Here is a 14981-nt window from a genome sequence, read left to right on the forward strand (position 1 = left end):
ATGGAAACTAGAATTGGGACGTATGCCATGCTATAGAATTGTATATTAGCCAGACACTGTTTCCAGTGGGGCCGCATACAGGTTTAGGCGACCAAACGAATAATTAATTTGTAACCAAAGGGCAGCCTATTGCGCGGGCATCGGGACGTCATGATTATGTACACGAAAAGTAGCAAACTGTACGGAGACGTTTCACGCTCCTTTTTAAGGTTGCAACTGGATGTTAGTAGTTGAATTAAAACATTTTTTTTAAAATGTTTTGCAGTTAGCTCTTTATAAGCAAAATAAACGAAAAAAAATCAATACTTATGAGATTTACACCATAGGCGACCAGTTAACATAAAAAGCAATATATCACGTCATATGAAGAGACATGTATGAATCAATTATTATTGTTTATATAATATTAAGCACCCGTTGCAGATATCAAGGTTTGTTTAGTAACACAGTTAAAAGTGTAATCACTAATTAAAAAAAAACAAAAAAACGATACTGGCTATTGGCAGGAGGGTGACCAGCGGCATTGCCACCCGGATCAGTCCTGTTTAACAAGTGTGAATGAAGGAGACCCCGGATGTCTGTCTCATGGCTTAAAGAGTTTTTAAGTTTGATTAGTAAGTGAATTAAACTATCTCGTCAGATTTCTCAGATGGAATTCGACAGCCAATTACAGCGAGCTGTAAAATGGCAATCTCGTGACAAGACAAACAAGCTGTAACCTCAAGTTTGAATTTAAATTACATTATGCGAAAACGCATAACTTTGTTTCATGAAATTCCATACAAAATTCGCACAATTACGACCTTGAAGTGGTGTGATTTGCCAGTATCTTGCTCTTTTTTTCCCTAGTGCGCATCTCGCATTTAAAAAATCCTCACCAAACCGGATACTGGCAGGAAACTGATTTAAGCAGAAAATGTCTCTTGGCAATACATTTTCTGGGCGAGCCAGTCTCTCTCTCTCTCTCTCTCGATCTCTCGATCTCTCGATCTCTCTCTCGATCTCTCTCTCGATCTCTCTCTCGATCTCGATCTCTCTCTCGATCTCGATCTCTCTCTCGATCTCTCTCTCTCTCTCGATCTCTCTCTCTCTCTCGATCTCTCTCTCTCTCGATCTCTCTCTCTCTCTCTCGAATCCGATAAAACATTTTGTCACAGGAAGTGCAGGAAAAAGTAACAATGTTGTGCATAATTTTGCAGGTTTCATGTAAAATGAAAATGCCGAAATGTCCCTAATGTTGGCAGCGTAATTTAAAATTTCACCCAGACCTAAAGAAAAAAGTTATTAGAATGACATAGCCGCAAACATATACAGGATCGAATATCCACGCCTTTCCTTAAAAATTATTTCAAAAAGGTAAATGGGTTCGTAAAACGAAAATGGTTTAATTGGTCAGCTTGAGCTGCCGCATGCAGCAAAGGAAGTCAACAAGATCATCATCATCTAAACACCTTTCAAGCCGTAAAATGCAATAAAATTATGTTTGTGAATTGGATTTTCATTGTTCAAGAGTTTGTATCAGTAAATGGCTATTAAAGGGTACTTTTTTATCATTTCTGTTGTACATGTCTTTGTACCTTTCAGCAGTATATTTAATCAGACTTTCTGATTTTGTTTCTCTGTTTAGGAACTACTTCCAACTGGACCAGACTTCCACCTCCCCTCTTTAAACGAGTTGTTCTGGTAATGATAGATGCCTTGAGGGAGGATTTTGTGTTTGGACCCAAGGGCAAGCAGTTTATGCCTTACATCACACAGATTGTAGAGAAAGGAACGTCACGCACCTTTATAGCTGAAGCGACTCCCCCCACAGTTACTATGCCTCGGATCAAGGTAAAACCCATCAGTTATTCATGTATCTGTTAAGGCACCTCCACATTTTCTCGACTTCTTTTGAAAGTGTGCTGTATTTTTGTATGCAAATTAATACAAACGTTTGATCTACTTTTGAGACATTTAATAGGGTTTGCCTGTATCAGCGCATGCATTTTCGCTTCCAAGAGATATTGTTTCTACAAGGGATTTGGAGCCCTCCCACTGCTTACTATTAATTGGTTTCATCCCTCTTATTTGGTGCCTTGCAATTGGACAACGTGTGCTGGCTTCCCTTTCTCTTCTTTCTTGTGGCCTATGGACCAAGTACTGATTGTTCCATCTCGATTAGGGTGCTTCTGCTGCTGCCACTCTGATTGAGGTACTATTTTTATTTCTTTTTTAGGGTTGATCCTACAAAAGCATGTACTAGCGCATGTGTCTCACTTGCGAGACTCCGTTTACAGTTAAGTGCTTGGAGCACGCCCCTAACTTGCATTTGTTGGCTTGCGTGGCACTCTCCTTTACAGCCTCCTAATTAGTCACTGCAGGCCTAGCATAATTTCCCTTCCTCTCTGTGAAGCAGGTACCAAGCACTCATTGATTCAACTTAATCAGTGCCCGTCTGCTGTTCCGGACGTGACTGAGGTATTAACTTCTAATACGCTGCCAATAGAAGGTGTGTGAGCGGCAAGGACGCACCCAGCAGCACAAACAAAATTGCAGTTTAATTTCTATCGCTAACTTTCTTTTATTTTGTTAAGTCTTATTTTCTCACTTTGCATTCATGTTTTCTTTTGTTTTTGCTTGTGGGCGCTGTTATCAAAACATGACGAATATCATGTTCTGAATACTGCAAAGTGACATTATTTCGTTCCTGTGTGTAATTTCTGAAATGATGCTTTTACACGTAACCGTGCAGTAAACCCCAATCCACCCCACTACAATCTGCCCTACTACAGTCCACACCAATCCATTTCATGTCACCCCCCACAAACCCACCCCACCACAATTCAAATCCTCCCAACCCACCCCTATCCAATTCGCCCCACTCCAATCCAAAACAACATACCCTACTCCAATCCAAAACAGTCTTCACAACTGTAGTCTTCTGCACACCAATCTGCCCCCACTCCAATTCAAAACACTCTGCCCCACTCCAAAACAATCTGCCCCACTCCAATCTGTCCCACCCAAATCTAAAACAATCTGCCACACTTGAATCCAAAACAATCTGCCCCATTCCAATCCAAAACAATATGCCCCACTTTAATACGCCCCACTCCTGTCCTCCCCACTACAATCCAATCCACCCACTCCAATTCAGTCCAGCCCAATCAAATCTACCCACTCCAATCCATTCCACCCCACCCTAATCCACCCACTCCAAAACAATCTCCCCCACTCCGGTCCAAACAATTTGCCCCACTCCAATCTACACCAGTCAAATCCAAAACAATCTGCCCCAGTCCAATCCAGAAACAATTTGTCCCACTCCAGCCCATTCCACCCCACTCTACTCTACAACACTCTCTGCCAGTGAACCACTGAACTCCTTTCTGCTCAACTCTGTCACTCTATATGCCCACTCAACTGCATTCCAACAAATCCACTCTGTGGCACTCTGCTCTGCCACTCCACTGTGACTCTCCACACCCCTAACTTTTAACCATGCTGAACAGCAGCAGCACTGGTGAACAACATGGCAAAAACACATAGCTAAAGCCAATAACTCTTGTATAGGTGAGACCTATTGGCTTTGTCAATGCTTGTTTTAATTTTTACTGTTATTACTTTTTATCTCCTACACGGATGGTCTGTGTCGCTTCTTCCCTCCTACTCCTCATGCTCCAGATGTCCTTGTTGCTTATTCTCCTTCACCCCCAAACCCCCGTTGTCTGTGTTGTTCCCCACCCTCCATAAGAAAAAACAAGCATTTGCAATGCAGTGTCTCGTTTGCTCCAGCTAAAGCTATTAACGTAGTAAACTCCTAACCAGACTTTCCTTACCACATAAACTGAAAATGAAAAGTAAAACAGTTTCACATAAACGAGCTGACGGCTGCTATGGGGACAAAGCAGACACACAAAAGGAAACAGATGTTCGCTTGGAGTGAAACATATTGGCAAAAGTGCAATTATCCATATAACCGGCAAAAGTGTAAATATCCATATAACAGGGTCGATGTCATGCAAATCGCTTGATGGCTGCCTACGAAATGAAAAGAAAAAGTAGTTTTAAAACCACACGGAAAACATCGAGACTCGTATATTTTCAGTAGTTGGCCGGTGTGCTCAAGGCAGGCTAAACACCGGAAAAGGCATGATGTATGCATGTCTTTCACTAATTAATTCAAGCGAATTTTAAAAGGCAAGCCCACTAACTAACCAAACTGATGGGCGTGGTTAAAAGCCCACAGAGAGATAACATCAGGGACAGAGCGCTTTGCACACTCGACCCTAAAAAGCATTAAGATGCGTCATCAGCCTTTTTTTCCCTCTGGCTGTTTCCCTCCTGTTGTCTGTGTGCCTCTTAACTCACACCCTCCCTCCTGTTGTCTGTTATGCCAGCCCCAAAGTAGCCTAAAAAGGGGGGTGCGGTGATTTGTTGAGGCCAGCGCTGGCCTGTGTCATAGCAATTTATTATTATTATTTTTTTCCAAACATTTTTTGCTATATCGATTTATGCCGGAGCTGGTCTAGTGGACAAGGGGAAAAGCAAAGCTTATGTAGCACATAATTAAAATGAGGCTTCATCAAGATATTGCCTCAAGTGTGTGGAAGATCCTTGTTCTCGTTTTAAACCTGTAGGAGGAAAACACAAGTTAGGTGATATATACACTAAACAGTAATAATGGAAGAGAAACTATATACGATGAGGCAAAATGCATAATGTTACATATTGATATTGTGTATTTTGTAAAGCGCATATCCATGCGTTAGTCTAATTTACATTTTCAAACAGAGGTTTGTTACCTACCGGCTTTAATTCTGTCGACCTTAGGCAGTGCTTTGAATGGAAATCTAGAAGTGCAGGTACTCACTAGTTAGAATGGCCGTTTTCAGCTCTGCCTCGTGTCACGCATCTTGCCCTAGAATAACCTAACTACGGTCATTTTCCCGCATTACTGCAACGCCTGAAATTGCCACCCAAGTCCTGACGTGCGGTACAGTTTTTCACTTAGCTAGGTACTCCAAGTAGTATCAAAGGCCACAAGGTGGCGCTGGTGTACAACGAGAGGTATAGGATGATATCTATATATTACGATATTTATATGGTTCCTTCGTCTATATGGCTTGATTTTGCTTGCAAAAAAGTGTCACTCATAATCATTGAAATGCCACTCATTACACTGAAATTATGAAAATGCCGCACATAGCAATATGAAACCTTGGCAGCTATGCGTTTGCTCCTGAGAAGTGCCGGTACTGTGTCGCATCAGTGCTGAGAACTGCAGGTACTCTCCCCTTCACATTAAAGAAGTACAGGTACACAGTACTGGATATTATCTGTCCATTTACAGCTCTGACCGTGGGAGGATGAAAGTCTGGGTGGACCGCTGAGAACTTGTCCCTTGACCACGGTGTCAAATCTGTACACAGGTGAATTGGCTCACGAATCTTCAGACTGCGCATAGCTGGGTGAAACGCTGCATATTCATTCAGCATCTTACAATGAATATCAAAGAATGGCAACAAACTATGATAGAAAAACTTTGTGGCGATTAGTAAAAGAGCACATACTTTGTTCCACACCACAAGGTCAAAATGTAGCAGATGCTCGAGCTATTACATTTCGCATTCATTATCATGTTGCGGCTTAATACGTATAAATGTCGTCCTACATTTAGATCTCCAGTAGGCAAGACTGCGGCCACCGGTAGCGATGCCAGCAGCTGTTGACATAAATGCGTGGGTTTTGATTTTCATTGAGGCTGCCCTTAGAACAAGAGAGTGACAAAAACGGAAGAAAGCAGCAATTTCCTAAAGTGGAAATAACCCCTTTAAGCTACAAAAAAAGTGTAGTCATTGCCTTATGTGCAATGCTCGACTCTCGTGAGACTACACTAATAGGGTAGGTGAGTGTACATAAAAACAGAGCAAACTGCTCTATTATCATCCTGCTTTTGAAGCAAAGACGTGTAAAAACAGCCACACTGTCCTACTTTAACTGCATGTAAATTAACGATTGACATTAGAGCCGAAACGAAAATAAGACCACGCGTCGTGTTACAAGGTTTAGAACATCGTATTTATCTGATATCATGAAGTGGGACTGCCATCTTTAAGCTGCACCGAAATGTCGGCATTACACTGCGTGCAGTGCTTGACTCTAGTGAGGCTACACTATTAGGGCGGGAGGGTGTGTATAAAAACAGCAAATTGCTCTGTTATCTTGAATTGCGCTGATTGCTAAAAATGTTCTATGCTTTTATATCATGGTGGAATCCTAGTTCTCATCAGTAGCAAAGAGCAAAGTCGTTTTAAAAAATTTAAATTAACAAATTGTGCTCACCTTTAAATACTGTGACAAGCAAATCACCATACGTTATGAAAACATTTATCTTCAAATTAATACTTATGGCGTCCTATTCACAAAAAAACACTGAATCACATCAAGTTTGACTTTGTAACACAATACCTAAATAGTACCTATTATTATTATTATTATTATAATTATTATTATTACATAGAACTCAAAAGATAGCTCTCACCCTAAAGAACATGAAGCACAATTCGGGTATGTTTGTGGACCATCCCTCCTCCATTTACAATCTAATGTCTAGCGAGAGAAACCAGTAACAGTGGTATTAACAATACTGGTAACTAAACTCCTTTTTCAAATAAAACTAATAGTACTGCTTTCACTTTGGTGGCTCACCTTGTGTCTAAAAACATGGAACGTTCACCTGGTCGCCCATGTTCATCAAGCACCAGGAGCCACATTGAGGTTGCACTTCTATGGATCTCCTATAAGGGACCAAGTACATGCCTTCTTCTTAAGAGGGGCAGTCGGGCTTTTTCATGTATGGAAGAATTGCAATATCTAGATAATAAGAATCTGACACCTATTATCTATTTTGTTACCTGAACTGCATGAAAGTGGGAAGATCCCTCCTGTAGGTCTATAATATCAGGTATAGGATCTATAATGGAAAGAATGTCTGAATATGTGGATTTATATCTTGCCCATTTGGTACTCAATTTACCTCATGCATAAGGGACACCAAAGACCTGTTGCAAAAAAAAACTACATGGGATTCCCTGGAATTGGTTAGTGACAATGGGCGTTAAAAGTCTGTACACAGTGATAAGGCGCTGTGACAGGAACCCCAAGGATGTGACGCATGCGGATCCCTGCCTATGGTGCCCCAGGAGGACCTATGAGGAGGAGGCTGCAAGTGCAACAGCAGCAGTGTACACCAACAGCAGTGATGACAGGTGGGAAGAACCAGGAAGTGAGGTGCATGACGTCTGGGAGACTCCGATACAGAGAGGTGAGGGAGAATTACAGTGTCCAGAGCGAGAGAAGACGATGGACAGAGAAGATGAGGACGAATCCAGAACACCTGAGACGGGTCTGCGGACCACCCACGAAAAGAGCAATTGATATCAAATAAGTGGCATAGGAGAAACAGAAAACACGAGTGGGATAGCTAGGAATAATCGGTGCCCTCACAAAACCCCATCACCCCCCCTTTTCTCTGTGCACTATGAGTATAAAAGCCCCATCACTCACCTCATCTCATGCCACCTTCTTCCTGAGGTACAGAGAGCATCCAACGCGAAGAAGGAATTCCCACCTAAAAAACAGAAGAGACAAGACTAAACGTCAAGATTTGACCACGTCCCTCCACCCCACTGGAGAACTATGGCGTGAGAGGGTAAAACCCATTGTTTATACATTTTCCTAGGTGTTGTCTCACAAAATAAAAGAGAACACATAGGATAAATCTACAGACTGCCTTCCTGGTTTTAATTGTAATCAAAACAGATGACAGTGAGTACGGCCTAACATATAATCCCAGTTACAGGCACAAAGATGGCCTAAAGCTTTTCCATACTACTTTGCTGCTAAATCAGTTAGTTTCTACAGTCATGTTGGAATGATTATAGAGTTTGTGGAATTTGTCCTTAATAACAACTATTTTCTGTACCAAGATACTCAGTATGGCCAAGTCGGCGGTTCTGCAATGGGTGTCAGATTTTGGCCCTCTTTTAGTACCTTTTTATGGGTTGGTATGAGAGGGAGCATGCTGGGAATGAGGACAAGCATGCAGGATGCAAACATGTAGTCATGTGGGTCCGCCATATCGATGACCTACTCATGATATGGGTTGGAGCAGAAGAACAACTATTGGAATATCATAATTATCTAAATACCAATGATGTTAATGTTGAATTAACACTATAATACAATCAGAATTATATCTTAATCCTTGACTTGGAACTTTTTAAGGATCAAGTATTAAATACAAGATCCTTTAGAAAAAAGACAGCTAGCAATAGTATCTTACACTTTCAGTCAGGAAATCTCCATAACCAAAAAATAAATGGTGCATATGGGGAACTCCACAGACATAAAAAAAAAATGGTTCCAACAATAAGGACTATTTAAGGGCTATCTCATGGCTGTGTCTGCTTTCATGTGTGTACCTGACAAAACTTTACTGTTTAAATCACAAAAGAGATGCATTTTTTTTCAAAGTTTTGCTTTACTTGTTCCCTTACACTGCATTTGATGTTCCTCAGTAGTATTTTAATTTTGTTTTGACTTTCTTGATGGCATTTCCATTGGAGTCCGTGCTCAGCGGCCTGGTTTGACACTCTACCCTAGAAATAATTATGTTGGTCTTGATCAGTTGCGATTGCTAAGCTAGCAGATTTCATGTCCTATTAGATTTTTTTCCCACCCTTCACGTCTCTAACCCGTAAAGCTGGTCATTCACATCTGTCTATCCTTCTTTTCCAAATGGTAAATCTTTCATTTGACCCAGAATATTGCTATTCCATCTTCACGTCCCCTAGATGCTGAAGCGGCTGCAGTGCACTGGGTGAGGCACTACAGATTTGCTGGTCTTGTCTGGTGTTCCACCCCTTTTGGGAAGGAGTATCAAAACGGCTTGCTGGGGGTGATTCCCCCTTGACATATAACCTACAGAACTGAGGGCTATGGTGAAACAGGAATGGTATATGGTACTACAATGCGTGGGGGCTGCCAAAATGACTATTGCGCATAATCGGAAAACTGGCAGACTGTCCCCTGCTGTGAGAAGGTAGCCTCTTTCTAGCCTTGTTACCCCCACTTTTGGCCTGTTTGTGAGTGTATGTCAGGGTGTTTGTCACTGTTTTCACTGTCTCACTGGGATCCTGATTGCCAGGCCTCAGTGCTCATAGTGAAAACACTATGTTTTCAGTATGTTTGTATGTGTCACTGGGACCCTGTCACACAGGGCCCCAGTGCTCATAGGTGTGCATGTATATGTTCCCTGTGTAGTGCCTAACTGTCTCACTGAGGCTCTGCTAACCAGAACCTCAGTGGTTATGCTCTCTCATTATTTTCAAATTGTCACTAACAGGCTAGTGACCAATTTTACCAATTTACATTGGCTTACTGGAACACCCTTATAATCCCCTAGTATATGGTACTGAGGTACCCAGGGTATTGGGGTTCCAGGAGATCCCTATGGGCTGCAGCATTTCTTTTGCCACCCATAGGGAGCTCTGACAATTCTTACACAGGCCTGCCACTGCAGCCTGAGTGAAATAATGTCCACGTTATTTCACAGCCATTTTACACTGCACTTAAGTAACTTATAAGTCACCTATATGTCTAACCTTTACCTAGTAAAGGTTAGGTGCAAAGTTACTTAGTGTGAGGGCACCCTGGCACTAGCCAAGGTGCCCCCACATTGTTCAGAGCCAATTCACTGAACTTTGTGAGTGCGGGGACACCATTACACGCGTGCACTACATATAGGTCACTACCTATATGTAGCTTCACCATGGTAACTCCGAATATGGCCATGTAACATGTCTATGATCATGGAATTGCCCCCTCTATGCCATCCTGGCATTGTTGGTACAATTCCATGATCCCAGTGGTCTGTAGCACAGACCCTGGTACTGCCAGACTGCCCTTCCTGGGGTTTCTCTGCAGCTGCTGCTGCTGCCAACCCCTCAGACAGGCAGCTGCCCTCCTGGGGTCCAGCCAGGCCTGGCCCAGGATGGCAGAACAAAGAACTTCATCTGAGAGAGGGTGTGACACCCTCTCCCTTTGGAAAATGGTGTGAAGGCAGGGGAGGAGTAGCCTCCCCCAGCCTCTGGAAATGCTTTCTTGGGCACAGATGTGCCCAATTCTGCATAAGCCAGTCTACACCGGTTCAGGGGACCCCTTAGCCCTGCTCTGGCGCGAAACTGGACAAAGGAAAGGGGAGTGACCACTCCCTTGACCTGCACCTCCCCTGGGAGGTGTCCAGAGCTCCTCCAGTGTGCTCCAGACCTCTGCCATCTTGGAAACAGAGGTGCTGCTGGCACACTGGACTGCTCTGAGTGGCCAGTGCCACCAGGTGACATCAGAGACTCCTTGTGATAGGCTCCTTCAGGTATTGCTAGCCTATCCTCTCTCCTAAGTAGCCAAACCCTCTTTTCTGGCTATTTAGGGTCTCTGTCTCTGGGGAAACTTTAGATAACGAATGCATGAGCTCAGCCGAGTTCCTCTGCATCTCCCTCTTCACCTTCTGATAAGGAATCGACCGCTGACCGCGCTGGAAGCCTGCAAACCTGCAACATAGTAGCAAAGACGACTACTGCAACTCTGTAACGCTGATCCTGCCGCCTTCTCGACTGTTTTCCTGCTTGTGCATGCTGTGGGGGTAGTCTGCCTCCTCTCTGCACCAGAAGCTCCGAAGAAATCTCCCGTGGGTCGACGGAATCTTCCCCCTGCAACCGCAGGCACCAAAAAGCTGCATTACCGGTCCCTTGGGTCTCCTCTCAGCACGACGAGCGAGGTCCCTCGAATCCAGCGACACCGTCCAAGTGACCCCCACAGTCCAGTGACTCTTCAGCCCGAGTTTGGTGGAGGTAAGTCCTTGCCTCACCTCGCTGGGCTGCATTGCTGGGAACCGCGACTTTGCAAGCTACTCCGGCCCCTGTGCACTTCCGGCGGAAATCCTTCGTGCACAGCCAAGCCTGGGTCCACGGCACTCTAACCTGCATTGCACGACTTTCTAAGTTGGTCTCCGGCGACGTGGGACTCCTTTGTGCAACTTCGGCGAGCACCGTTTCACGCATCCTCGTAGTGCCTGTTTCTGGCACTTCTCCGGGTGCTACCTGCTTCAGTGAGGGCTCTTTGTCTTGCTCGACGTCCCCTCTCTCTGCAGGTCCAATTTGCGACCTCCTGGTCCCTCCTGGGCCCCAGCAGCGTCCAAAAACGCCAAACGCACGATTTGCGGGTAGCAAGGCTTGTTGGCGTCCATCCGGCGGGAAAACACTTCTGCACGACTCTCCAAGGCATGGGGGATCCATCCTCCAAAGGGGAAGTCTCTAGCCCTTGTCGTTCCTGCAGTATTCACAGTTCTTCAGCCTAGTAAGAGCTTCTTTGCACCAACCGCTGGCATTTCTTGGGCATCTGCCCATCTCCGAGCTGCTTGTGACTTTTGGACTTGGTCCCCTTGTTCCACAGGTACCTTCAGACAGGAATCCATCGTTGTTGCATTGCTGATTTGTGTTTTCCTTGCATTCTCCCTCTAACACGACTATTTTGTCCTTAGGGGAACTTTGGTGCACTTTGCACTCACTTTTCAGGGTCTTGGGGAGGGTTATTTTTATAACTCTCACTATTTTCTAATAGTCCCAGCGACCCTCTACAAGGTCACATAGGTTTGGGGTCCATTCGTGGTTCGCATTCCACTTCTGGAGTATATGGTTTGTGTTGCCCCTATCCCTATGTTTCCCCATTGCATCCTATTGTAACTATACATTGTTTGCACTGTTTTCTAAGACTATACTGCATATTTTTGCTATTGTGTATATATATCTTGTGTATATTTCCTATCCTCTCACTGAGGGTACACTCTAAGATACTTTGGCATATTGTCATAAAAATAAAGTACCTTTATTTTTAGTATAACTGTGTATTGTGTTTTCTTATGGTATTGTGCATATGACACTAAGTGGTACTGTAGTAGCTTCACACGTCTCCTAGTTCAGCCTGAGCTGCTTTGCTAAGCTACCATTATCTATCAGCCTAAGCTGCTAGACACCCTATACACTAATAAGGGATAACTGGGCCTGGTGCAAGGTGCAAGTACCCCTTGGTACTCACTACAAGCCAGTCCAGCCTCCTACATTGGTTGTGCAGCGGTGGGATAAGTGCTTTGAGACTACTTACCACTCTTGTCATTGTACTTTTCATAAGAGAAAAATATACAAAACAAGGTCAGTGTATATACACATAGCCAAAAAGTTTTGCATTTCCTCTTTTCACTCTTTTCTAAGTGCTGAAAAGTACTTCTAAACTTTCAAAAAGTTCTTAAAAGTTTAAAAAGTTTTTTTCTGTCTTTCCAAAAAGTTCTGAAAACTTTTTTCTCTTTTTCTATCACTTTAACTCTCTCTAAAAATGTCTGGCACAGGCCAAAATGTTGAACTGTCCAAACTTGCATATGATCACCTTAGCTGGAAAGGAGCAAGGAGTCTCTGCATAGAGAGAGGTTTGAGTGTAGGGAAGAATCCTTCTTTAGAACTGTTAATTAATATGCTTAGAGTACAGGATAAGGCCATAAGTGCCCAATCTGTAGAAAAAGTAGCTAATGGTTCTCAATCTGATCCAGGGACTCCCCCAGGAAAAGGTTCAGGAAAGAAACTTCTCAGCCTGCCCATTACTAGACAGTCTAGCATAGTTGGTACAGAGGTTGAATCACACCATACTGATGGTGTGCTCTCACATTATACTGGTAGCCAAGCTGTTAGGGTGCCCTCTGTAAGGGACAGGTCTCCTTCTGTTCATTCCCATCATACCTCTGTATCTAGAAATGTCTCTCCCACCCACCCTGATGACAGATTGTTGGAAAGGGAGCTCAATAGATTTAGAGTGGAGCAAACCAGACTGAAGCTCAAGAAGCAACAGCTGGATTTGGATAGACAGTCTTTAGAAATAGAGAGGGAAAGACAGAAAATGGGTTTAGATACCCATGGTGGCAGCAGCAGTATTCCCCATAGTCATCCTGCAAAAGAGCATGATTCCAGGAATCTGCACAAGATAGTTCCCCCTTATAAGGAGGGGGATGACATTAACAAGTGGTTTGCTGCACTTGAGAGGGCCTGTGCTGTACAGGATGTCCCTCAAAAGCAGTGGGCTGCTATCCTATGGCTATCATTTAGTGGAAAAGGTAGGGATAGGCTCCTTACAGTGAAAGAAAATGATGCCAATAATTTTACAGTTCTTAAGAATGCACTCCTGGATGGTTATGGCTTAACCACTGAACAGTACAAGATAAAGTTCAGAGAGACCAAAAAGGAGTCTTCACAAGACTGGGTTGATTTCATTGACCATTCAGTGAAGGCCTTGGAGGGGTGGTTACATGGCAGTAAAGTTACTGATTATGAAAGCCTGTATAACACAATCCTGAGAGAGCATATACTTAATAATTGTGTGTCTGATTTGTTGCACCAGTACCTGGTAGACTCTGATCTGACCTCTCCCCAAGAATTGGGAAAGAAGGCAGACAAATGGGTCAGAACAAGGGTGAACAGAAAAGTTCATACAGGGGGTGACAAAGATGGCAATAAGAAGAAAGATGGTGAAAAATCTCAAGATAAGCATGGGGATAAGGGTAAAACCAAAGATCCCACTTCAAATCTTAAACACTCTTCAGAGGGTGGGGATAAAACAAATTCTTCCTCTTCTTCCCAACCTGCACACATTAAAAAGCCTTGGTGCTTTGTGTGTAAAAACAGAGGCCATAGGCCAGGGGATAAGTCCTGTCCAGGTAAACCCCCTGAGCCTACCACCACTAATACATCAAGCTCTAGTGCCCCTAGCAGTAGTGGTACTAGTGGTGGGACTGCTGGCAACAGTCAAGCAAAGGGTGTAGTTGGGTTCACTTATGGGTCCATAGTGGAAACTGATGTAATCAGTCCCAAGACAGTTTCTGTCACACCTAGTGGCATTGGCCTTGCCACACTGGCTGCTTGTCCCCTTACAATGGATAAGTACAGGCAGACAGTTTCAATAAATGGTGTTGAGGCCTTGGCCTACAGGGACACAGGTGCCAGTTTCACTTTGGTGACTGAAAACCTAGTGCCTCCTGAACAACACATCATTGGACAACAGTATAAAATTATTGATGTCCATAACTCCACTAAGTTTCTTCCCTTAGCTATAATTCAGTTTAGTTGGGGTGGAGTTACTGGCCCTAAGCAGGTGGTGGTATCACCTAGCTTACCTGTAGACTGTCTCTTAGGTAATGACCTAGAGGCCTCAGGTTGGGCTGATGTAGAGTTTTATGCCCATGCAGCCATGCTGGGCATCCCTGAGGAATTGTTCCCTCTCATTTCAAGTGAAATGAAAAAGCAAAGGAGAGAAGGCCTGAAAACTCAGGATCCCTCTCCATCAACAGGTAAAAAGGGTATCACAGTATCCCCTAACCACCCTACCATTCAGGATACTATTCCTGTGGTGGGAGAAACCTCTCCTGGGGGGGCACCTGTTCCAAGGGAATCATCAGCTGGCAAGGCTGGACTCCCTGAGGTGGAAGTACCTCTCTGTGGGACAACTAACATTGGTGAGAAAAAGAGCACCATTTTAGTTAACATGGAGCACCCCTCCAACCCTCCCAGAGAAACTTTAGTGCAGAAACTCTGCACTGCCTCACAACACTTAGGACAGCATCCCTGCCCTAGTGTGGAGCTGATAGGACAGCATCCCTGCCCTGCTCCAACTCAAGAGAAACAGCATCCCTGTTCTCTCTTCCAGCCAGATGGACAAAGTTTTTGCCCAGCTATGGCTTTTCTGAGACAGCATCCCTGTCTGGCATTTCCATCACTACAAATAGGTTCAGTGGACAATTCCCACTGCTCTAAACTAAAACTTACTGATAGAAACTCTGAAAATACATCTTCACATTGTTGCTTAGCTGAAAAACTTCAAACAGGGTGGTTTACATCCCC

General features: G+C 43.9%; 1 protein-coding gene and 1 long non-coding RNA gene across 4 annotated transcripts in view; one reads left to right on the forward strand and one right to left on the reverse strand.

The window, feature by feature from the left end:
- The window catches only part of PIGG (phosphatidylinositol glycan anchor biosynthesis class G (EMM blood group)), a 990222-nt gene that overhangs the window by 78642 nt on the left and 896599 nt on the right, over positions 1-14981 (forward strand). For all 3 annotated transcript variants that reach the window (XM_069236721.1, XM_069236724.1, XM_069236727.1), the window contains exon 2: positions 1628-1833. In XM_069236721.1, the coding sequence (XP_069092822.1) occupies positions 1628-1833 (206 nt within the window). The remainder of the gene's footprint in view (positions 1-1627; positions 1834-14981) is intronic.
- The window catches only part of LOC138297295 (uncharacterized), a 170342-nt gene that overhangs the window by 57681 nt on the left and 97680 nt on the right, over positions 1-14981 (reverse strand). The window contains exon 4 of the long non-coding RNA XR_011204004.1: positions 7552-7615. This is a non-coding gene — a long non-coding RNA (uncharacterized lncRNA). The remainder of the gene's footprint in view (positions 1-7551; positions 7616-14981) is intronic.

The sequence above is a fragment of the Pleurodeles waltl genome, chromosome 1_2 (genome assembly GCF_031143425.1).
Source record: "Pleurodeles waltl isolate 20211129_DDA chromosome 1_2, aPleWal1.hap1.20221129, whole genome shotgun sequence".
Taxonomy (NCBI): domain Eukaryota; kingdom Metazoa; phylum Chordata; class Amphibia; order Caudata; family Salamandridae; genus Pleurodeles; species Pleurodeles waltl.